This window comes from Egretta garzetta, unplaced genomic scaffold (assembly GCF_000687185.1).
Source record: "Egretta garzetta isolate BGI_Z169 unplaced genomic scaffold, ASM68718v1 scaffold43, whole genome shotgun sequence".
NCBI classification, from domain to species: Eukaryota; Metazoa; Chordata; class Aves; order Pelecaniformes; family Ardeidae; genus Egretta; species Egretta garzetta.
Window position 1 is genome coordinate 1,398,001 of NW_009259047.1, and position 25,135 is coordinate 1,423,135.

The 25,135-nt window shown below is 46.9% G+C and overlaps 1 protein-coding gene across 1 annotated transcript in view; it reads right to left on the minus strand.

Annotated features, from left to right (window-relative positions):
* CCN1 (cellular communication network factor 1) overlaps window positions 1–22,251 on the minus strand; it is an 81,861-nt gene extending 59,610 nt beyond the window's left edge. Inside the window, exons 1-2 of the mRNA XM_009635081.2 lie at window positions 22,094–22,251; window positions 21,372–21,443 (exon numbers count right to left, since the gene is read on the minus strand). Of these exons, the coding sequence (XP_009633376.2) occupies window positions 21,372–21,443; window positions 22,094–22,251 (230 nt within the window). The remainder of the gene's footprint in view (window positions 1–21,371; window positions 21,444–22,093) is intronic.
* Between the last annotated feature and the right edge of the window lie 2,884 nt (window positions 22,252–25,135).

A 25,135-nucleotide genomic window follows, 5' to 3' on the forward strand; every position in this document is an offset into this window, starting at 1 on the left:
ACGACGTGAGCAGCCTGAAAGCCTTTTCTGGCAGAAGAGAATCAAAGCAGCCATGCATCATGCAGGGCTGACCGGAGGGCTTTTACAGGAGCAGGACTAGAACTGGTGTGGCCAGGGTTTTGGCAGTCAGCACTCTTCTGTGGCTGTGTTTCCGAAAGTCATCCTAGCCGTCAGCCCTTGGCATGGAAGCCTGGTGTGGACCCATGGCATCAAACAGGGGCTGTGAGAGCCTGGGAGCTGTAGGTGTTGCAGCCTACCAGGCAGGGAAGGAGGGCTGTTGTGCAACATCTTAAAGGTCTTTTCCAACCTAGACGATTCTATGGTTATCTCTGCTTGCTTTGGTGCCAGTGGCTTGGCTGCAGTAACATTCCCAATGGGTTTGCCTGACCCAGTAGCTGGACCCGTGGCTCCCCTGCAGCCCCGATTGCTGTGGCACTGTGTCCTGGCCATGCAGGATGACTGGAGAGCAGCAAAAATAAATGCTAGGGAAGGTGAAACTAATACAAAGAAGGGCGACTGCTACCCAGGCTTGTGACAAAGGCAGCTGGGTTTGTGGTGCCAGTGGGAAAATACTCCTGTGGCTGTCCCCTCCGCTAGCTGCAAGCATGTCCTGTCCTTCCCAGGGCTTGCTGTTTCATGTCCTGGCTCTGCTATTTCCCAAGCATGGCTTTATCTTTCTCATTTCTCCATCCTTAGGGGAACCTTGGCACAGATGTCGGCAGCCACCAGAAACCGCCAAAAGCTTTTGTGCGGTTGAAATGTGCTCTGTCCATGCTTCATCTTGAGGACTAAAGGCACTGCTTGTAATTCTGCACCAGGCTTCTCCGATTTTAACCTAGTTTCCACTTTGCTCAGTATCCTTACCCTCTTTACAAGATTGCTGCACACAACCAGAAGCCTAACGGGAGCTCCGAAAGGTCTGCCAGCCCTCCAACGCGCAGCAGTATTCCCAAAACTTTTTAAGAAACGGGTTTGTCTTTCTCCAGGATGGAATGTAAACAAAGGGCTGCTAATAAAACACTGTGTAAGGTCTTATTCAGATTTATATAAATCCTGAGACCACATCTAAAAATAGTGCCCTGTTTTGCATTCCTGAAAGCAGATGCACCGCATACCTACATCTGCCACGAAGTGCTATGCTGGTAACGAACTGGACTTCTTGGGAGCGGGATGAAAAGTACTGAAAACCCATTTTAATTTTATTAGCCTTACAAAGTACATACCGACAGTCATGTTTAAATATTTAAACACATGGAATGGACTGCAGCCTCGGCATTAGCAGGAGGCATCCAGTATGGGAAGGGGCCTCGAGGTGTCCGTCAGAGAATCACAAGTGCTGGCTGCCTGCTCGGAAGCTGGTGGGATCCTGGAGCAGGGAGGAGTGTGAGGGAGCTGGGTGTAGATCTAGCTGGTGGCTTCAGTCCAGGAAGGAGCGAAAGGGCAAAGGCAGGCATTGATGTTCATTCTATATGTTATGTTAGCATTCAAGGAGAGGGACTTTTTCTTTTAACTTTAAGGCTTGTGCCTGTGACGCAAGTATATGTTAGCATTCAAGGGGGGGGGACTCTTTCTCTTAACTTTAAGGCTTGTGCCTGTGACGCAAGTATATAAGTAGCTGGGGCTCAATCCTGTAAGGGGCCAGTGCTTAATGCAGAGCCTGTAATCAGTTGTCTTAGTTTAAAGCACTTAAACTCTTTCCTGCCCTGTGTCTGCTTGCTTACCATCTCTCTGAGCTGATCTCATGATTGTGTTTTTCAGTAGCGGAAAGTCTGACGTAATGTAACATTTGTCAGGATGATATGGCTTTAGCTTTAAAGTGTTTCTCAGCCTTAAATGTTGACTAGGAGGTTTTTAGACTGTAGCGTGGTGCCTGTGGAAGTATGTGGTTAATAGCATGGTAGAACTTGCATGCATAGTAATATTAAATACAGCATGTAGCGATATTAAATATATCCTGCAATGAGTTTTAAGAACAAGCTAAATCCGTGCGGAGCTTAATCTTTGTGCCTTGCTTTCTGCAGGCTTCTCCAGGGCTGGGAAAGCTGTCTCTTCGTTGTTGATGCATAAAGCATCTGACGTGCCTCCTGTAAGTGTTGACTGAGATTTTTCTGTAGGTTTGCCCCTTTATATACCTAGTTAGAAAATAGATGTGCTCATTTAGCTTTTTGGGAAGGTACTCCAGAGGAGCTGAGGATGAGGAGGTGGCCGCTGTCGATGCCAGCTTTCCTTGTCACGCGTACCCTATCTAGTGCAGGGTGTTAACCCCAGCCCTGCATGGACACCGGTGTAGGTGATAACTCCTGTAGATGAGATCAGCAGCAGAATCTTTTTAAAGTATTTTAATATGCCTGAATAACCACTCGTGCTGTGGTATGTGTCCTCTGACCCTGGCCAAAGCCCTGGGTGGGATGTACAGGCTCAGCATCTCTGCAAGGCAGGCTCTTTCCTCCTGAGCCTGTGCGTGATTTAGGAGCCCAGTCCAGCTATAGGTACTTGTACGGAGAAGTTCAGGCTTCTGTTTCTAAACTTGTCCTTAAAACTTGAGCTGCCTGTGTGCTAGGAGTGGGGGGTTTGTTTTTCACAAAAGCTTTTCTTGTCACTGCTTCCCCTGCTGTAAGAAAGCTAAGCATGAGGCAGAGGAGCGCGCCATCGCACGCAGGAGGTAGGAAAGGTCTATTTGAAAGTATCTTAAGCCATGGCTGCTGCTTGTATCAGCACAGGCTGTAGGAAGCTGCATTTCCAGTAAGCAGCTAGAACAACATCTTGAAAGGAGCCAGGACCCACCATAGTGTCCAGCGTGGTCCTTACTTCATGCCAGTGGCATCGGTGTGCATTCAGGCTCTCCTGTGAGGTGAGACCTGGCATGAGGAGAGAGGATTTGTCTACGTGCACCTGGAGGTGGCCCAAATTATGAATTTCCAGCAAGCTTTTTCCCAAGCTGATTTGTCAGTGGGAATTGTATTGACCCAGCAGCGATGCCTAGAAGGATGCTGCCTGAAGTATAAGTGTGAGCTGTATCAGCCTACAGGTACCTGAAGGATTTACTGTGTCACACTGAGAAATGGCCTTGTCCAGCTGTAGTGCAGGCTGGCATGGTAATTCCATAGAAGAGACCAGAAAATGTGGAAACCTTGGCTTCCTCAGTCCATCATTAGTTGCGCTTTTAGGACCGTGCATGGAAGATCTGTAGGTCTTGCCTGAGGCTCCTATGCAGAGTTTTCACCAGCTTGGTCATCTTTGTGGAAACACTTGCTGGAAGTACCCTAGGACTCATGGGAAACCTGATTCAGTGTAATTGGAGGATCAGTTGTTTATTCTTTCCATAACACTTGCTTCTCTGGAGTAAACTGCACCGATGCCCTACTGTGGTGGTGTCTTAACAAGCTGTTTTCTGGGAAGCAAATTTTTTTGGTGATACCTTCAGTACTGTAGTTTCCAGCTGTAGATTCAGTTAATCTCAGTGGAAGCAGTCTTTTAGCATGGAAGCCAACCAGACACCCGCAGCAGCAGAGGGAAGAGATGAGTTATTTTAGAATTCTAAAAATTAAAAAGTGGTGTGTGTGTTTTTTTTTTTTACTTGCATTCCTGGGTCTTGGCCTGAACAAGGAGTGGAGGTGCCAAAATACTGCGAGAGCGTCTGTTGTTGCAGTATGTCTGGCCGAAGCAGAAGCAGGAAATTCTTGTGAGAGCCTGTCTCATGAGATTGCCAGCCAGCTCTGAGCCTTGCTGGTTGCTCGTCGTGAGCTGGTGAGGTGGGAACGTGGTTGGGAGAGAACTACTGGAAGGTGGGTAAAATGGTTCATTAGAAGTGACAGCAGAGGATGTGTGCGTGGGGGCGGCGGTTTTCTGGTTTGAACGTAAAAGCAAGAGGGGAATCCACGAAGCAAACTTGCATCGCCCTCCTCCAATGGAGGAGGAAATAGGGAAAACTCACTGTGTAGGTTGAGCACTGGTCTGCCTCTGTGCTCTGCCTTTGGGTCTCCCTCTGCTTTGAAAGGGGCCAAATCCAGCCCCCTGGTTCATAACATCCTTTTAAAAACTTGTAGGTCAGGAATTTTTTCTTACCCTAAGCTAGACTCTGCCCTAAAACTTTCCATGTTGTCGTGTGCAGAGCTGCCTTGGCAGGAGCAGGGATGCAGGCGCTGCAGTGTGAGCCCTGGTGCTTTAACCCCCCTGTCCAGTAAACTTATTCCACCTTGGCTCTGTTTCAAGACTATTTAAAAGGCTGTAGCCAGTCTCTGCTGCCGTTTTCAGCATTATTGCTCCTGGTGGAGCTGTAACAGTGGGAAACTTTAAAGGAAAAGGACATAATGGAAACTGATTAGAAAAGTGGAGAAAGTCTCAGGGTACAATAAAGCATTGCCTAAAGAAAGGAGGGGGGGATAAGGTGAGGCCTTAAAAGGCATGTATTCGATCACAGCAGGGCAGGAAATAGCTTTAGGAGAGTTTTTTCTTTGGTCCATTCATAACCTGGTTTGTACCTCATTAACTTTCTGTTAGTGCTTTTTTTTCTTCTGAAATCCAGGTTAGCTTATGCCCACTGAAGTCAATGTGAAGAGTCATTCAGCACCGAGCGCATGAATCCTCTCATGCAGATTAAATAGGAGAAGCTCCCAGTGTTGCTCTCATCCTAAAGGGATGAGAAGCACGTCGAGGATGTGCTGACGATGCATGCTTTATTTGCTCTGTTTCTGTGGAGCCACAGTAAGTTTCCCACAGGTGCCTTTTCCAGGGCACTTGCACCATTTTCTGTAGTATGTTGGACGTGCAAACAACAGCCCCAGTGAAACCAGTTGCACTCTTGCTACTGGTTGCATTAAGCCTGTTAGGTTGTTAGAAGCTCCTGGTTTATGAAGGAATTGCCATAAAAGCTGCATGGCTTAAAAACGTGCCTGATTGTTTCAGATCTTGGAGATTTTTCTCTTTCGGCCATTCCCCGCTTACCTAACAAATGCTGGTTTTGCAAACTGTTGTTCTGCAGCGCTAAAATTGGATTCCAGGTATTTAAAACTGCGCTTCATTATATCCTTTAGGAAAGACAGCTGGGGTTTTGTCTTGCTGATGAAGCCTAATTTGAATGACTTTCCTCATCAAGCCCATTTAATTAAAGATTCATTACATTCTGCATAGTGTAACAGTAAAAATGCAGAAGTGTCCTCTGGGCAGCCAGCTGCTGAAAGGGAGGGATTAGCTATGGCAGATAGGGTAAGAAGTTATGGGATCAAACTGCAGTGAGCAAGATACAGGTTGGATACCAGGAGAAAATGGGAGGGATAGCGAAATGTTAGCATGGGTTGTGTGGGTGTCTGGGGGTTTTCCAGTCCTGGAGAGCAGGGTGGATGTGTATCTGTGGGATGCTCTTATCCTGCCTGTGGATAGGAGGGTAGACCTCTTGCTGTCCCCTGCTGCCCTCTAAGAAAGTTTAGTGTAGACAGCACAAAAAAATAGAGGATGGGCTCTTGCAACCTTTGCAAAGCCTCTATGGTTTGCAGTTATATGGGTCTCGTTAGGGAATGAGGAAACGACAACCCAGAAGACTGAGAATGGAAATCCGTAAAATGATGCACCGGGTTTGAGACAGGAGTGCTGGTCATGCCCCAGCTGCTTGGCTTAGTTTTTGTCCCTGTATCATAACCAGGTGTGTGTACAGGGAGGAGTGGTTTCTCAAGTATGTGTTCAGCCACAAATACTTCCAAAGACCCCCTGAAAACTTTTTGTGCCAGGGTCCTCGGTGGCAGTTGGGTCTGCACTGGAGAAACGCTTCCGTGATTTCCCCCAAGTGGTGCAGCGGTGCCATTGGAGCATCCGCACAGGCTGTTAAGGTGTAGATCCAACTTCTGCTTCAAGGCAGGCTTGAAGAGTTGTGTATTGGGTTTTGGGGGGCTTAGGGGTTGTTGTTCGTTTTGGTTTTTTTTTTTGCTTGACATGAGAGATTTGATGGGTCTTATTTGTATTTGAAATTTGTATTTGAAAAGAGGAATGACTTAGATGGAGAGGGGCACTTCAGTGTAAATCTCCTGAGCCTGGAAAAAATTCCAGGCTACACTTAAAAAGCTTGTTTATACTCCTTCTGAAGTGCCTGTTGATCTTGTTTGCTCTGATCGAGAGGGAAAATCTTAAATGAACAAATAAACCATCACAAAGCCTGGCATAGCTGGTCAGACCCGCTATTCTGCGAGGAGCATGCTGAAAACCAGCGCTTACTTCTTCTGGTCCCAGTTCTAACAGTCTGTTCAGGTTTGCTTTTTGCTTAATTGGGTAGGGTGTTCTGTATTCAGAGCAAGAAAAAGACGGGGGCAGGTTCTTCTCTAGCATGAGTTTTGTGACTCTTGCTTGGTTCCTTAGATTTTGAAGGCATTTTGGTTCTCTACCTGCTGCAGCCACCAGTTGGTGGCCAGGCTCCCCCTCACCAGCTCTGCTCAAGAAGAGCTGTGCCACCAGGGAGCTGTGCCCTGGCGCTGCCATGCCGTGTGCTGGGACCCCAGGGAGTGGGTGGCAAAGCACTGATGGGCAGCCAGGAGCTCCCCTGCTTCCAAAGGGGCTCCCAGGAGCACCCCATAGCTTCCCTTGGCTGAGCCGGCTGGGCAGACACACACCATTTTCTGTCCATCCACAGCAGATAATCCCAGAATGGCAGGGGTTGGAAGGGCCCTCTGGAGATCATCCAGTCCATCCCCCCTGCTCAAGCAGGGTCACCCAGAGCAGGGTGCACAGGACATCGTCCCAGTGGGCTTTGAATATCTCCAGAGGAGGAGACTCCACAGCCCTGCTGGGCAGCCTGTGCCAGGGCTCTGTCACCCTCAAAGTCAAGAAGTTCTTCCTCATGTTCAACTGAAACCTGTTGTGCTTCAGTTTGTGCCCATTGCCCCTTGTCCTGTCGCTGGGCACCACTGAGAAGAGTCTGGCTCCATCCTTGTGACATCCACCCTTGAGATATTTGTACATATTTATTAGATCCCCTCTCAGCCTTTAGGGCAGAGCAGAAGGGGAGGATGACCTCCATCAACCTGCTGGCCATGCTCCTCTTAATGCACCCCAGGATACCATTGGCTTTCTTGGCAACAAGGGCATACTGCTGGCTCATGGTCAGCTTGTCGTCCACCAGGACTCCCGGGTCCCTCTAGGCAGAGCTGCTTTCCAGCAGGTCAACCCCCAGCCTGTACTGGTGCATGGGGTTCAACCTCCCCAGGTGCAGCACCCAACACTTGCCCTTGTTGAACTTCATCAGGTTTCTCTGCCCAACTCTCCAGCCTGTCCAGGTCCCTGGTCTATCAGCCACTACTCCCATTTTTGTGTCATCGATGAACTTGCTGAGGGTACAATGAATGCTCTGAGCTGCAGAGGTGTGGGAAGGAACCATTGATTTCTGTAAGAGCACTTGAAAGCTGTTGTTTTATCTGCCAAGTGTTTGTTGATGTGACACTAGATCTCAGCTGCAGGTGGGAATGGGGAGATGCAATTACCTCTTGGTTCTGTAATCTGAGCTTTCCACAGGTGGCTCTGTCAGGGTTCCTCTCTTCTCTGTATTTCCACATTTTTGGAAGGTGTACCTGCACATGAGATTTATTAGGTTGATTTGTCTGGTTTTGCAGTTAATCCAGAGGGGTCCCAAGGCACTGTAGTCTGCATGGCTTCCTGCACAACAGGGCTTTGTGTGGCATCATCCCCCTCCGCTGAGCCAGACTGCACCGGAACACAGTCACAAACCTGGGTAATACGGGCCTGTTTCTGCTATCCCATTACATTAGAAAAATTCCTTCGAAATAGTCACGTGGAGGAATGATGCAAGTGCTGAGCTCCTGCGCGCTGCTAGGTCTGAGTCCCCTTTGCAGGAGAGCTTGACACCAGGATTAAAGTATATGAATCCTCTGTGCAATACATGGAAATAAAAATGTATTCTGGGTTTGCTTCCTGTTGGATCCAAGGTTTAGAGCAGCTCTGTTGTACCCGGTTTCTCTGGCTGAGCTGGGGGTGTGCACAGGTTCTTCAGGGGCCTTAGGATCTTTTGGGCACTGGTGGGTGACAGTGTGCAGGGAGCTCCACGCCGTTTTTAACGCTGCAGTGGTTGGTAAGCGGGGTCTGATTTGCTGTAGCATGAGCCCTGGTAACTCTGAGGGCAGAGCGTGAGCTTGTCCAAACATACTTTTTATTTTTTTTTCATGCAAGGAAAAACCATGTAGTATTTCATAGCCAGCACTGAAAATACTGCATTGGAAAGTTTAACCCTCCATACATTTTAACTGAGGTTTTCTTCATTTTATTCTTAACCATATGCATGGAGACTGCTGGTGTCCCAGACACAAGCATAGCTCCAGGTGCTGTTCCCTGGCAGATGGAAAATTAGGTATCTGAGACTTTGCAGACACAATCTGAACTTACAGATTTCAGTAAGAGACAAAGGAAACACAAAAATAGTGGTTTTCTGTTGGAGGTACTATTGTGGCACAGTGAGGCAGGTATTGTCCTGTGGAGCATCTCTGCTAGCACGGGGTTGCATCAGTTCTGCTCTGTGATGGGCAGTTTCTTACAGACTTTGGTGTGCAATGGGAAATTGCTATTCCAGGGAGTGTTGAAAATGATGGGAGACCTCCCTTAGCTTGCAGAAGTTCACTAAGCATTCCCACCCCTAGTTGAAAGGTTCTCGTATATGCATAGATGTGTGTACGTATACATGGTGTATGCGATTATATATATGGTTACTTGTTCACTCTGAACGATACCGTGGTTTTTTTATTACTGCAGGGAACTGCTCTTACTTGGTAATGTCTGCTGGGAGTTAAGTCCATCGTTGAGAAATATTTTTGGTTTTGACCTTAGGCAGGTCTTAAACCTGGGACCCAGAGGTAGGAAGAAGTGTCCTAAAGGATGACCCTAGCTAACTCTCTGAAATAGCATGGTGTTCTTGCTGCCCACCTTTCTCATTCATCCTTCTCCCTGACTCTATTCCAGGACATCTTGTGGAAAAAGGAAAAGTCGTTTCCCTTAGAACTGACTGTTTTTCTTCTCATAGATGTTTTTTTTTTTTTCTCCCCTTTCCCCCCCCCCCAATTAAATGGGAAAACAAAGTATGCAGTATTTCTGCTGCAGAGCTAAAATATTGATGAAGATTAAGATGCATTAAAAGACTGAGGAAATTCATGGGACAGGAATAAAAATAAACAAACCCAAGAAAATTAAAAAAAAAATGTTCAAGTGCATGAATAGCCCTTTATCTTTCTACCTTCCTGCATGACTTCCAATAAAATGTTTCAGCATCTTGATGCAGACGTTCCAGTTTCGCTGAGCCTGGGGACAAGGAAGTGCTGTACAGTACCAGTTATGGGGGGAAAATGTTCTGTGCTGTGTTGGTCTTGGACTTCCTCAGAGTATTTTTGTTCCAGATGTTAAACTGTTATTTTTTCAGAAGCCTTGTTAAGATGCCAGAACATTAGATTTTTTTTTTGAAGGATTTTCTGAACCCCAGCTGATTATCACAACACTCAAGAATCCAAACTTGGGCTTGGCTTCGCCGCGTTGCAGCAGCTGCAGAAAATCTGTGCGAAGGCACAGGTTCGTAGCGCCATCATCAAATGCCCTTATAGGGTAAAACAGGGAGTGAGGGAATTCTGCTCTGCTGCCTCATACGATGTGGGGATTCACGTCAGCCATTGAGTAACACAGAGTTCCCCAAAGCAGATATATCACTGCACGCGCTCCATGGCCGAGGCAGTAGCAGAGCTCCCAAAAGAGCTGCAGCAGAGCAACTTGGGGATGGAAAAAATGACATCTCATCTGCATCTGTCCAGGCAAAGGATAGCCTGCTTGGAGCAGAGGCAAAATCAGTCCCCCATGCATTTTGTTTCTAGATATAACAGCGCTTTTTTTTTTTAATTTTAGCTGGTGGCATGTGATGATGCTGGTAGTACATGGCACAGACCACGTATTGCTGCTTGATTGAAGTCAAATGCCGGATCCCCCCCCCGCCCGTGGCTCCCTCCCCGACCAAGGCGCCTGTGCCCCAGCTCCCTGCGGCCCTGCTGCTCACATCCTTTTCAGCCCTTTGATCTAATCCTTACGGAAATAGATGGAAAAATCTCCTAGGCTCTGGTTTGTCTATTGAGAGTGTTGTCAACAGGAAGCTTCTCTTTACAAAAGCAATAAATGTATGAGCACCTTCTAGTTTGTACCCGCTCCTCTCTTTACCTGCCTGATTTTTGTCTTTGTGCATTTACAGAAACTCTCAGCTACGGTATTTTTGCACTTAATGCATCTTCCCGACACTTGCTGTACCTTCCCTGCTGCCTTCGTTTTGCTTTTGAAGGGTCGTCAGCCCATACGAGTGGAAACCAGTGACTACCCTTGTACTAACGACAGCGTGGAGCTCAGTGTGTTCAAATTCCTTTCCCTGACCGCAGCCCTCTTTTCAGAGGTGAAGTCTGCCAACCGACTCGGGCGCCCTGCTCTTCCGTGCCAAAGAAAGCCGCTTATTTAGCCAAGCGTATCTGCTTTACCTGGAAAAGGGCTGCTAGAGGCTGCCGGAGCGAGGTTCCTGCCTGCAACGGGAGAGATCCCCAGGCTGCTGGTGGCTGGGGCAGCGTGGGGCTGCCAGGGCATGTTGCCGAAATGGTAAACAGATTTAGCATCCTGCAGCTTTTCATTGTCTTGGGCCTGTGCCTGGGCTGTAAGGACTGGGATGTTCTTTTCCCGGGAGCGATGCGGGGCCAGCACGCTTGCATGGTGCCTGGATGGAGCTAAGGGTGCCTCTCCCACCAGGTGCCACTGCATTGTCCCCCACCTCAAGAGAGAGCTGGAGGACAAGACCTGCTGGAAAGGTGGTGAAGAAAAGTGGCTAAGGGGTCTGTATTTTTAAATAGGATTTCGTTCAGTTGGGTACCAAGTGAGTGGTAGGTTGAGGTGGTTAAAGTGGGAAGGACAACAGTGTCAGCTCTCTTTTGCTGTCAGTGCTGATGTCTCGGGGAAGGGATGATGAAAGAGTCCAAAATGTGAGATATGAGCACATGGCAACTGATAAATCGCAATAAAATCGAGTGAGAAGCTTTTCAGACCCCCGGAGCTGAAGTTTGTGTTGGAGACCCAAAGGGACTCTTCACTTGAATGGCCTTGTGAGGAGGCTGGGATGCTGGGGAAGGGCTGCCCCGGTCTCCTGGGACCAGACCCTGTTAACTCACGAGGGGTTTCACTCTGGTGTCCAGCGTGCCACAGGAGTAGCGCTAGTCATGATTCATGGTTGTAGCCAAAAGAGAAGGGTCTGTGGCTTATCCGCTGCCACGTGATGCCCTTGCTGCCTGGGGCTAATCCCAGAAGTGCTTTTCTGGTTTTGTTTATTTCTTTTTCAGTAGTATTCCATAAACTATTTCCTGCAGTCTGTTGTTGTGTATGAAGATATCCACACAGAGAGCATAGAGGACACTCTTCCAAAACAAAATCTGAAGCTTGGAGTGAAACTGGCCAATGAAGGCAGAAATTTGGCTGTAGAAATACAAACAGGCTTGTTCGCGGCAGCCCGGTCCTCAACTAGGCTTTGGAGGGTGATAAAGAGAGTGCGTAGCAATGCTCCGGGATGGATGTGTGTGTACCCTCATGCTGCTTCCCGTTGTTCCTCTCTGACTCATGGATTGCGCAGACACCTCTAAATATTTTAAATGCCAGTGGGCCCCGCAGCAGTAAGCGTGAGATTAAGCCCAGCTTTTAATCGATGTGACTCTGGATAGACTACCCTCATTAGCATCCTCCAGGTTCTTCCTTTTCTCATTTCTGAGCAATGGAAGCGGAAGAAGTCATCCCTCATTTACATAAACTGATGGATTTTAGCAGTTTCCCTTGAAAGGTACCACTATCCTAATTAAGTGAAAATAACCACCAAAAAGTCTCGGTTATCATAAAATCGAGATGTTGCAGTTCAATTGTATTTCCAGACTCGGGCGAGCTGCTGGAATGCATGCAGTTTAACTTTCCTCTATGATATAATAGTTTAAAAGAGATCAGGGTACATTTTACCATAGTGTCTAGCAATGTGAGTTTATTCAGACTTTTGGCAGGCAGTTCTGCACACTCTTGCTAAAACTGTGAATCATCCATTGTTGGCTGATTGCACTCTAGTTGCTAAGAGATCCGTCAAGTGCATACTGAGGCTTAATTCTACATTTGCTCTAAGAAGGGCTAAATGTATTAAATTGGAACATGTCACATCCTTCCTAAACAAGTAATTAAGGCTCTGCTATGAGCCTGTCTGATGGAGGGAAGAGAAGGAGCCGGCAACAGCTGGAAGATTTAACTTGGGTCGAGCTTGGTCTCCTCTGTCTGGGAACGCTAGACTTATTGCACGTTGGATTTTCACAACCTGATGCATAGTGGAAATAGAAGGGGGAGGCAGGCATTTAAAAAAAAAAAAAAAAAGAATTTGCAAAAGGACTTGTTTTTCAGTGTCCTTATATAAACCTCTTAAAATGATCTAATGCTATTTCACAAAGTGTAATTTTTAGTAATGGAAAGACAATACGTCAGTGTTTCCCAAGCTGCCTTGCCCCCCGCCCCCTCCCAAGCGAACTCGACCGTTCGTGCTGCTCCTCCCCAGTTACCCCATCCCTCGGAGGTGCTGCGATACCTATTGCAGGTGCTGTGTGCCTTCATTCAGGATCGCACCCTTTAATGTTTCCGTTTGTGAAGTACGCTAGCAGAATTGGCGAGTAAGTGGGTACTGTAAGATATCTTTAACCACCTTGTCCGTCCTAAACAGCCACAAGCTTTTACTACCAGCAAAGAGAAAATTGATCCATTTGTCGGTAGTAAACCAAGTACGTCATCTGTTTCTGTGAGTGTACTCCTGCCTGCGTGGGGATGTGTGGCAGCAATTAAAAAAAAAAAAAAAGTTCTTTAGTCAAGATTTTCAGACTCATCTGTTCCTAAAATTACATCATTTGCACTGGCATTAGCCACTGTCTGGAAAGTGCCTTAGTTTCTCACCAGGCTCTGTATCTTCTTCCCCTTCGCTGAACAAGGAGGGAAAGTTGTGAAGTTGCGGTTTGTCCGTCAGTGTTTTATGGTGTCTGGACCAGCAGTAGGCTCCCAGGTTCAGCCTTTCACCCGTCATCTTCTCCCAGACCAATGCCATCCATGTCGGGGGTGGGCTGCTCGCTGTCCACCCATGGGTGCCCTCTGCACAGCAAAAAAAAAGAGTTTAATATGATCCTTGCTGAGTTATTGAAATGATAGATCATCTTCCTTTTGAAATAAAACCACTATCCCTGCATCAGCCATGGCTCCTGGTTTGGATTCGGTTTCTATGTGCTGTATTTTGTCAGAGCTTGTTACTGAATTTCTCTTCCTTGTGTAGGTCTTTGCAGACACGATTGAAGGCCTTTATAATCCTCTCTTTGATCAGCAAAACCGATTGAGCTCCGTGAATGCTGCTTTAATTGAGGTTTTGGAAATTACGCCTTCCTCCTGGTGGTTCCTCTCTGAGCCCTTCGTGATTGTCAGATGTTCTCTGTGCAGTGGATGTGGTACTGGAGAGCAGCTGTGGAAATGGCACGTGCTGGGACAACAGAGACCTCTGCCCCAACACAGAGTTCCTCTCCTTGTCCATCCGAAGGTCTCTCTTCGGTCACAGGATTGCGGTTAGAGCCCACGTGCAGACAGTGATCCTTGGTGGTGGCTTGGTTTTACAAAACTGAACAGATGGCCCCGTCCTCCGGCATGAGAAACTCATGAGGAACTGGCATGAGGAACTCTGCCTGAGGACCTCATGCCAGCCATGCAGCCTTCGTGGTGGCCATATGGCTGTGTGCGTTGGTCGCTTGTAGCTCTTCTGCAGTCCTCCCTGCCCGTGACCTGGTTTGCTCGCAGTTTAGCACTCGGGTGGCTGACTGGTGATAATTGTGTGCTCTTGGGCTATTTGTGTGAAACCTGAGCGACCTCGCACTGGTGGGTGGGTTTCTGTTTGAAAGCAGCAACGATTTCCATTCTCATGGGGTCTTCAGACATGTGTGAAAACATTTTATTTGCGTACCGGCAGCAGTGTCCACTTGTATACATCTTAACCTGGTACATCAGTGCTCTCACTGCTGTTGACTGGAGCTATCCTGTCATCCAAAGCTACATCAAACTAGACAATGTTGACTTTCTATAAACGCGTGCTGATTGGCATTAATTATTTTATCCTTTAATTCCTTATTACTCCCCTGTCATTTTGCAAATTTTTCTGGCATCCCCATTAGGTTGTGAAGGTTTATGAACACTATAGAACTCCTCCTTAGGTGGAAATCATCCTGACCTGCTGTTTTAGAAGTGCTCTTTAATAACCACTGTTTAATGTCCTCCTGTGTTATGGTTGGGATGAAAATTACTCCCTGTAATACAATCTGAATATTTAACTAGCTTTTTCCCCGTGCAGAGCAGAAATATTTATTAAGTACTTTTACCTTTTTGGTGTGAATAATGAAAACTTCAGCCTTTCCAGGTAGTAATTATTCAGCACCACTGTTGCTATTCCTATTGTCCTTAAGGTAGGGAAGCAAAGAAGAAATAAAAAGGCCCTTGCACATCTTGATTCTGCTATCCAGAAACTTTCACTAGGTCCTTTTGCTTTTATAAGTTCTCTTCATTTCTGATATATTGCACTAAAACTTCCTTGTTACAATTGTTTTGGCATTTAGATCTGATTTAACTTCCCCTCTACACCAATTAATTTATCCATTATATTTGATCCTTAATCTATTACAGCATTCTTTCTCACATGTGAGAGCGGGCTTTCTGGACATTTAGTGACATTTTCTTAAAACTGTCCTGGGTATCACTTATTTTTTAGCATGCCAATTAGCTGCTTCATGATTTGGCGCAACTATTTCAGCTTTGTGAAAACAAGGCTTTTGAAAATCATTAATTCTGCGCGTTCATTGTGTAACTGCTTTTACTTATTAGGGACATCAATTTTGTCTATGAAATCTGTCACTCGTTTGGTGCTTTTTAGCTTCACCACTTTACCTGTAACTGAAAGAGCATGGAGTGTTATCTGTGTTCTGAACAAGTTATCATGCCTTTATAAATTAATATCCACTAACTGTGCGCTGGGTTATTTTCAGGAGCATCATCTTTCTGGTCACTGTAACGAGTGGTCTCTGAAGGAGAAGCTGTATTTCTTCCTTCAGAGCAAAGTGAGTATTGAAAGGACTTGGTGTATTCCAGTGCGTTGACGACTTGCTTCCTACCTTCGCCTTCTTTTCAGCCTGTTACTCTGCTGAAGTGGAAGGTGAATGTGGAACAGGCCAAACAAAATACCATATTACTTCTGCTCTGGCCTTGCAGACTGTATTAATTTCTGCAGCTTCGCTTCACTGTGGTGTAACTACAGTTACAACTTCCCGTCACTAGCCAGAACAGGTAGGAAAACAGACTTTCTACGTTCTCTTTGAGTACTTGCCACTTGTAGGACATCAAAAGCATTCAGCAGTAGATAGAGGCAAGTTCTAAAAACGACACTAACATCTACAAAGAATACAGAAGTCATCGTTTTCCCAGGTTTCCACTTTATTCTTGAGCCACAGGTCCGTAAGCGCGTGCGGTGTGGAGTTAATGCCAGCCAGCAGAAGACCCTTCCTACTGAAGAAGCTAAAAAACTTTCTGTACAATACATGCTTGTCTCTGGTCTTCCTAAGAGTAACCCAGCGATCATGAGGAGTGAACGAGGAGCTCTTGAGCTGTCTTCCTTACACGGGGGCACATAACTAGCAAGTTTTAGGGCACCTTCATTTTCTCCAGGGTGCTTGCAGGAGATGCACTAAGGGCTCGATGCTGCGGTCAGGGGTGGTTGGTCTTAGGCGAGGTGCTCCTGGTGGTTTCCCCCGTGCTTGTCACATGGTGCAGGCATCATTTCTCTCCTCCCAGGCTGGATGACATGGCATGCCCACGGCTGAGCCCTCTTGGTAGGGTCGGGGCTTGCCTGGCTGGGACTGTGGTCCTTGGGGAGACTGAGTGATGCCCTCCCTGGTGGGGCAGGAGCCCCCAGCAGCCAAAACCAAAAAGAGCTGCCAAGGAAATGCACTGTTCAGCTCCTCAGTGTCAGGGGTGCATTAAGTTGTTTTCATTTAACTTTTCCACGAATGACCCCTGCTCCAGCCCATGGCTCGCCTTCTGTTTGCAGCAGGTCCTGCGGGTACCCGTGGGCTCTGGCATCGGCTTTGTCTGGGAGCGCTGTGGTTACAAGCTGTCAGGTTACTTCCACACCTCTGATGGTGTTGATAGCATCTGGTGAGGTAATAGTTTCCATTTAGTTATAATTTTATAAATTTCAGTATTTCCCCATTATTTCTGTATGGCAGTGAAGTTATGTAGTACTGTACAGAGAAAGGAAAAGCCATTAAGGCTGACTATAAAGTAATACTGGAGTCTGCTGTATCATCGACTCTTGGCTGTTATTCCAGCCGACGTGCTCCCTATTCCCACGTGAGTCTGGAAATGGGCTGCTGTTGCCTCGTGTCCGTCAGTCGTGTTGCTGCCGTTTGCTCTGTGCGGCGGTGGGTTTGGGCCAGGCTCCTGCGAGGCAGGTATGGCTCTGAACAGGGGACCTGCTGGCAGGATTGTGGCATTGCTGTGTCCCCCGAAGTGGTGCCTCGCGCCTGCGGAGCGGGCAGGAGGGCAGAGCTCGGGTGTTCTGGTACGTAACCCCTCGGGAGCATCGCTGCCGCTCTGTGCAGAGCGCTGGCTTGGGTGCGGTGAAACACGGGCATGTGCTGCCTCAGATACAGGAGGTGTAATTAGGAAATGTAGGTCATCAAATTCAATTAGCCCAGTGCAGTGCAGCTGGGAAGAGTTCTTACTAGATTTACTCCTCCTTCAGAGTAGCTCTTATTAAATAATACCTTAAGTGAAGCCATAATTGCAAAGATGCATTTAAAAACCTGCAAGAGAGATTTTTTTCCCTTCCCAAAGTATCTGTTTGCAAGACAAAGTAGTTGGATAGCGGAGGAGCCGTGTCTCCGGCGCAGTGCCCGATCAGTGCGGTTGGTGGGTGAGCGGAGGGGAGACGGCTCAGTTGGCCAAGGCACATCTTGCTCAAGGAGCTAAAATTGGGTTAGGAGTCTCACATCTAAAGTATCCTTCTACTGGAAGAGCTTTAATTAAGTAGAATCTTTGAACAGTTACTTCTTACTTAGCTGTTATTTTGCTTTTCTTCATTTCCCCCCTCTGTCCCCACGCATTACGAGTAAGCGTGTTGGTTTCCTTTTGTTTAAATCCATCTGTATTTTATGCAGATACGGTGGAAGATGTTTGTTATACGGTAGCAAAATGTAGTAGTAACCGAGTTGCAGTCATGTCAAGGAAATTTATTTCTCTTGAAAATGTAACACCGCCGCCCCCAATTTCACCGCACTTTTTAGCTGGAGACAATATTTAGCTCTGAAAGAATATGGTTTCGGGATACGTAGAAGTGTGTAGCAGCTTGTTTGGCAGGGAAAGGAGCAAAGCAATGAACCACGTTGCAACTGTCAGTCCTCTTAAAGGGCTTTCCTTACAGGCATGCTGGCATTTGCATTTCTGCATTTATTGTATAAAACATCAAGGGACATCTTGGGTGGGAGGCATTCTGGCTTTGGTGGGTGTCATCCTCTGCCGCCTACCTACAGCTCAGGTCCTGTGTTCAGGTTTGATTCCTAATTCCCACCCGCAGCTGCGTGTTCTCCTGGCAGATGTGTGTGGAGTTACGTTGATGGCGCTTGCAGGTGGTCAAAGCAGCAGTGCCCTCTGAGATTTGAAATTATTATGACTTGAACTTAATTGCACCTAAGCAATTTTGGTGTTTTTTTAAAAAAAAACAAACTAGTATTCTAATTGTCTAATCTAAGTTTTGGTTTTAAACTTGATCAGTACTCATCTATCGTTGAGTATTGAAAGGATGCGTGTTGCTGTACTGCCTCTTTACCAAGTGTTTTAAATTCTCTATCCTTGTGCCTATATTGCAGAAATTGGTTGAGGGGTGTGTGTGTAAATGTCAGTACACTGAATCTCATGTAGACTTCAAGGTAATTAAATGCGGGGAGGCCTTAAAGGGGTTCCCTTGGCTTGTTCTTCGTTACTATTTGTTGAGTAGATCAGAGCTTCGCAGATCAGTCTGGAGAAGAGGAGGCTGAGGGGAGACCTGATCGCCCTCTACAACTGCCTGAAAGGATGCTGTAGGGAGGTGGGGGTCGGCCTCTTCTCCCTGGTAACAGATAATAGGACGAGGGGGAATGGTTTGAAGCTGCGCCAGGGCAGGTTTAGGTTAGATATTAGGAAAAACTTCTTCACTGAAAGGGTTGTCAGGCTGTGGAATGGGCTGCCCAGGGAGGAGGTGGAGTCCCTATCCTTGGAGGTATTTAAAAGAAGGATAGATGAGGTGCTTAGGGACATGGTTTAGTGGTGGGATGGCAGGGGTAGGTTAAAGGTTGGACTCGATGATCTTAAAGGTCTTTTCCAACCATGCGATTCTATGATTCTATGATCAGAGTTTGTACATGTGCCATTTTCTTCTGGGTGAAACATCACTGCATGAAAGGCTGGTGGCCATTTCCTTTCCCCAAGCATTTAGATGTCTGTCATAAACAAAAAATACACCATTTTTCAGGACTTCCCATCATGTATCACCTATATCTGAAGTTGGTGCTCACACCCCACCCGCAGGGCAGACGGGTGCCTTTTCACAGGTTCTGCATCCGGGTCGTTGTCCCCTCTTGGGCAATAGGACTCAGTGCTGTCACGTAGGAGGTTTAATCACCATAAACTTCCTGCTCTATATCTGGTCTTCTCATTTTTGTTGAGCAACGGTGTCCCAAGTCCCCCGAGACATCAGGGAGGGTGGGAGCTGTGTTTTGTTGGTACCGTGTTAACGTAATGCACGTTACAGGGAAGGTAGCCTGCCTGCAGTCGCTGCTGTTCCTCAATGAAATATTGCCCGTGAGTTCTATGGCTTAAAATTGCAAAAGGCAAGAGGAGAGCTCGTACTGCAATCCTCCTGTCACTAGAGGCACAGGAGGGCGAGGGGTGTCCCTCTCGGCGTCTGCGGGGTGTGCAGCCAGTGTCGGGGGGGTTAGAGGCTCTCCCCTGCCCAGCACTGCAGGCAGGCGCCTGGGCGCTTGCTGAGCCTGCAAGGAAAGGCAGGGCACTGCACGTACAAAAGTTGCACTCTCTTAAAAATTTAAAAATGTGTGGTTATAGAGAGACTGCACCAACTGCTGCGTCTTTCCTGTGCTTGCTTCTTGTTTCCTCCTTACGACTGTAAACCTCAAATGAGAAGTCAGTGCAGAAGCAGGACTTGCAAAGCTGGCTCTTTCTTCACCGTTGTCAGTTTAAGTTCAAGGAACAGTAGCCAGAGACGGGTAATTCCTTGAAGCTTAAGAATCTATTAAAACTTGTCAGTATAGTATTAGAGTACCACGGGTTATTTCCAGGTTGAAATGTCCCACCTAGCACTGAGATGGCCAATTTGTTCAACAGATGCCTCCCACTTTGCTTATTTTTATATTGAGATGTATTTTTGACTACTTAAAACTGTTGGTGTGTCTTCAAGGATTTAATCCCGTTTCATGTATACCAGCAAACTTCTGTAATCCTGCTGGGATGATGCTTTTCTTACGCGGCGGTGGAAACCTTACTGGAACTAGTTGGGAGATGGAAAATGGTCAGAATTTACGTTTTCTGCCATTATTGTTGTTACATATGTCTAGACACTTCAGGGCACTCTTGCAGGATTTGTTAGCTTAGCTAAAATAAGACAGACAAGTCAACTTCTCTGAAAGCATGAATGAAACCTATTATTAGAGGGGAAAAAATGCTGGGTTAGTATAACCTCTGCCCATGGGGCCCTTGTTATAAAATAACACAGGAGCAACCGGATGCTCCTCAGTGAAAGGCCAGTTATTGAGTGAATTCGATGTGAAGAAAAATACTCTCTTTGCCTGTGAGTGATGGTCACTGGTCTTTGAGCTGGGCTGGCTCCAGGGGGGCACTGGGCAAGTGGCTGTGGGAGCAATTGCTTCTCCTTGCCCATGCTCAGCATGGGGCAATGGGGACCTGGAGGCAACCACTGAGTCTTGTCTGTGGCTTCCCACCAGACGGAGTAGATGGGGCCAGATCTTCCCAGTGATGGTCCTCGGCCACTTGTGCAGCTGAAATCTGCAGGCTGGCTCCCACACACCTCGGAGAAGAGATGGGAAGAGTGAAGAGCTGGGTGATGATGACAGCTCCTGGGGTCCTGTTGGGACAGAGCTGGGTGGCAGCTGCTTTTCTACAGTATCGGGTTAGTTAATATAAAATTAAAGCTTCTAAATCCCCTTCCGAGAAGGAGATTGACATGCTTTTCACTGTTTGAAATTACAAAATTTGGAGTCCTCTTGGCACAATGACATGTGCACGCACCAAGATCAAAAGGCAACAGCAGGCATGCCAGCAGCTTGACAATTAACTGTGTGGAATCTAAACAAAATCCATTTTAATGCAAAATCAACGCTCTTGAAGGGTTTCTCAAAGTTTTTTATATTTATTTGGGTTGATAAAACTAAGATTTGCTGGAGGGAGGAGGAAACGAGTTGCTGAACCACAAACTCAACTGAAAATTCAGACCAGCCCAAGCTTGTCTTGGGCGCTAGGGAAGCCAGGAGGTGCTCGTACCATTTACCACTACGTTCACATTGTGAGCACCCTGTTCAAGAAGTTACAAATCCCAAATATCCCAGTTGAGGTACAGCTATTTTGCACCGCTTTAGTGTAGATTTTCCTTTGAAAGAGAGTTCCCTACCTTAAAATAAGCGGAGTATTATCCTTGCCAAAGATCTTTCAGCCTCTTTAGAATGGGGCATTTAGATTACTGGGGACAAAGTGAGTATCTTGAATGCTCCGTGTCAAGGCACGAACAAACGGCGCAGAAACAGTAGTACAGTACAGAGTGAAACCTGACAACTCTGTGTTAAAGGAAAGGAATGCTACTGTATGGTTCGATTGTGATCAACTTATCTTCAAGTGGGTTTATTAGCAATTTAATGGAATATTGGGTTATTCAAGAGCCATAATAGCCCCGGTTGAAATGTCCCTTCTGCACGGTTTTCCCATACCCTTTGGAATGAGCAGAATGTGACAGTCGAGCTTTCAACAGGCTTCATGAATTTTAAATACTTTTCAGCTGTGAAATGGGGCACATGGCGTGTGGTCAAGGGTGGACAAGGAGCTGGCAGTCGCTGGGGGTATTATGGGATATTGAGTGTCTGGGAGATAATGAATGTGTGGCTTATCCAGGTGCATTCTTGGCCCGCTGTGCATGTCCAGGCAGAATGGAATATATTTCTGTCCAACACTTGACAATTGATCATTTTGTAAATGTAAGCAGAAAGTATTTAGAACGTTACTTTCTCAGCATGCCTGTGTACGACTTAAATTTCATGTCATCTTCGTTATCCAGCAAAATCTTCACTGTGTTTCTGTAACAATGCATTCACGCCGCTTAAACTTTTCCACTAACCTGATTTTATGCTTAGTGGATCTTAGCGAGCCTTTTCTTCTAGCGACTTTAAATCTCCCATCTTTTTAAGCATCCTTTGTTTTAATTTTTTTTTTTTTGCTGTGAAGTTTTTAATACCTGATTGAAATTATTTCCACTTGCTGTGGGTTGAAATTTCAGCTCAACTTTTTGTAACAAGTGAGCAGATTGCTGGCTCCTGTTCTGTGGGAAATGGTGTCCCTGCATTTTAAATGCTAAGGGGTGGAAGAGAGGAAGGGGAAACCCCGGCGTGGTTTACTGCTGCTTGAGCCATGTAGAGTTGTTCTCACGTGCTTTGGTTCTGCTTAGCTATCGAAACACAACTTACTCCAAGGACATCCAGATTAATTACATTTTTAAGGGCGTGTACCTGGAAGAGGAGGTTGCCGCTTGACCTCCCGGGAGCTGCCAGGCTGGAGCGTCCCTCCTGCATGGCCGAGAAGCTTTTCTGGGACAAGAAGCCCGGAGCCCATCTGCCATTTTCTCCTCCTCTTCCTCCTCCTCCATGTGCCAGTCCCTCTCTGCTGCCCCATGGTCCACCTCTTCCCATGTTTCCCCTTCCTTGTTAATCACTAGCAGTGCTGTACTCACCCCGACCTGCGGTCGCTCTCTAGGGGCAATGGACATTTGGCACCGGGTACATCAGCTCTAGGCACAGAGTCTGTGACTGTTCCAGTAGCAGGCCAGTAAGTGGCTTTGGATCCGTAATTAGCTGTCTGTGGGCGATAACGAATGGGGTAGTTATCCATGTGGCCTGTTCTGAACTCCATGCTTTATGAACTATCCAAACTCTGCCAAAAGCTGCTCCTGCTTGGTGCAAGCTTTGGGTAAGAGTGAAACTGCCTCTGAGCTGCAACCTGAAAGCGTTGGCATGGGAGTTGTCTACCTTCTGCTTGAGGACATGGCTTGGGAGTACCTCGGTGTTCCTTCTTGGCCCCCCCCATGGCCTTGTTTGATGAGAAGTGGTTGAGGATGAGCCGTGCTGCATGCATGCTGGACGGCAGATAGGGCTGAGCAGGGTGGAAGGAGCACGGTGTCTGGTGCCAGCTGTGTGCTGGTGGGTACTCTGGCACAGCCACTGAGGCCATACAAGTCTGACTGCTGCAGTACAGCTGCCCCACCATTTGGGTAAGGACCTGGCCCTGGGGCTCCATGTCAGCAGAGAGCGGCAGGGTAGGATCAACTGAAACTCCCAAAAAGGTTTTTCTGGGTGTTCTGACATAATGCTGTTTTCCACATGTTGTGATGCGCAACCTGGTTTGATGAAGTCATGCTTGGATCGCCCTGAAATGAGCAGTCTGGATGAGATTTGTCTGGGTGGCTTGGCAGTGGCATATCCACCCACGGCATCCAGGAGCGTGCTGCCGAGCAGCCGGCGATTTGCTTCGGGGCCAGGCTGCTGCCAGTCTTCACCACCTCTCCCCGTCCCAAAAGAGGCAGTGGGATGGACATGGAGGCCCTGTGTGGGTCGAAAGTGGGATCGATTGCCAAAGCAAACTGTGGTCTGTCAGCTGGCTGGAGCAGGAATAGAAGGTACAGGGTGTCCTCACCAGGCTGTGCTGGTGGCTTTTTGTGGGACGGAGCTGACCTTACTCATCTTGCACTTAACACACTCTTACAGCGTGATCACAGCAGTACTGGAGCATCTCGTTCTTCCACCACTTCCCATCTGAGCTCTCAAGAGCCAGGTCCCTTTCTGGTATCAACACTGGGAGCAGGAGTCAGAAACCCTGCCACAACCCACATCCCACGAATTTCTGAGATCAGTATACATGAGGGTGTGTATCTGACCTACTTAAAGCAAGAAAACAACCAGTAGTGGGTTTTTCTTCTCAAAAACCTCAAAACTATTACAGTGCTGCTTTATTTTCTTCGAAGCCTCTGGAAGCCCAGAAGGCTAATGCTTATCGTCAAGACGAGGCGGACGTCCCACATCTCCAAACGGAGCAGATTCAGACAGGCAAGAATCTGGATTGTGACCAACACTGGTATCTGGTTTTGCAAAACTGAAGTCTACCCTTTCCTGGCCCCGGATTTGTCCATCTCTATTTATAGCCTTCACTTGGAGCCTTGCTGAAAAATACATTAATATATTGACAGTGGCACTTTGTGAACTCGGAGCTAATGGCTCCAGAAATAGTCACCTTGGAGATATCATAGTCTAACTCCTGCATATATTAAGTCTGACATTTGCTCTGCACAGCTATAAATGACTGTTTAAAACACAATGAAGTGGAGACTGAAACACAATAGTTGTGATTTACCATGTTGGAGAAATTGGTGATGGATGTAAAATTTCAGGAGAGTGTGCAATAGCATGTCTTGGGCTGAGCACCCTTTTTGTTACGGCTGTGGTCGGTCTCTGGAGAACCGAGCTGTTAGCACTTAAGAGCTGAGCTCTTCTGGTTTAGAAACCTCATTTAATCTCTGGCTTGTTGGATGGTCTTCTGCTCTCTGAACCTCTCTGCATCCTTTCATTTGAAACAGGTCTGCAGACTTGTTCCCCCTTCCACCGAGAGCTCAGAGGCGAAGGCGGGTGGGTAATTGCAGTCACTAGGGGATGCCTGATTTGGTACCATCCACAGCTTCTGCTGAGCCCCAGCTGTGCCCTGGCCCATGGGGCATTTGGGAGCCTCGGTGGTGCCTTGCCCTTGGCCATCGCCACCCAGCCCTGGCATCCCAGGGGAAAAGCTGCCCTGCTCTTGGCAGGGGTGAGACCATGGCTCGCAAAATCATTCCCCCGTTTCCGCTGTCTTTTGAAAAGATCGTTTCCTTCTTACTGTCAATAATGTAAATCCCATAACGTGGTTAGTGCGCAGAAGACCAGTAAATAATTTAGGAAGCAGCCTCCATTTAGAGTGCATCAAATACTAATATCGAGAAGGCAAAATCCCCCCCATCAGTTACAGTAATTGGTGGAAGGCACCAGTCCGGAGGGTAATGAGCTCCATTTTTAAAGCACGAGGAAGTTAGATTCTTATAAATGTCAAACACAGTTATTGTCCTCTTTCCTTGAAACAGAGCTGAGCTGGCTGGAGCCCATTGTCTCTCAATCAGCTTTGCTATGGATTAGACACATCCCGTCTCACACCAGGAATGTGCTTATTAGAAAAAAAAAAAAATCACTACACAAAGCATACAAGCTTTAACACTCAACTGATGTACTAATGGGTACATTTACAATAAAACCCAATATCACGTTGCAAACCTGAAGCTGACCTAAGATAATATGATACAGCAATCTTAAAGGACACAGATCAGTGTTTTCTTTGTGCTATGGTTCTGACTACCTGGGGTTTTAGTTTTCAAATAAAGGAGATAAAGTCAGGGAAGGTGACTTTTCCTCTTGGCTACTTATGAAAAAAAGCAAGCAGTAAGTCGTCTTCACAGTGAATATGCTTGTAATCAGGTCATTTCCAAATACTTTGTGTATTTTACCGGTGTCTCCTGGGTAACTGCGGCTTCACAGAGGACTTTCTCCATCCATCTTTTTTCAGTTCTCTCCTGGAAAAAAAAGCAAGAGGTGGTTATTTGTTCATACATCAAAGCTCGGTCTGTGAATTAGTCTTTCATTCATTATAAAATCTCGCCAGTATGTGTTAAGGCTCCACGCTTCAGAAAAACCGGTATCAG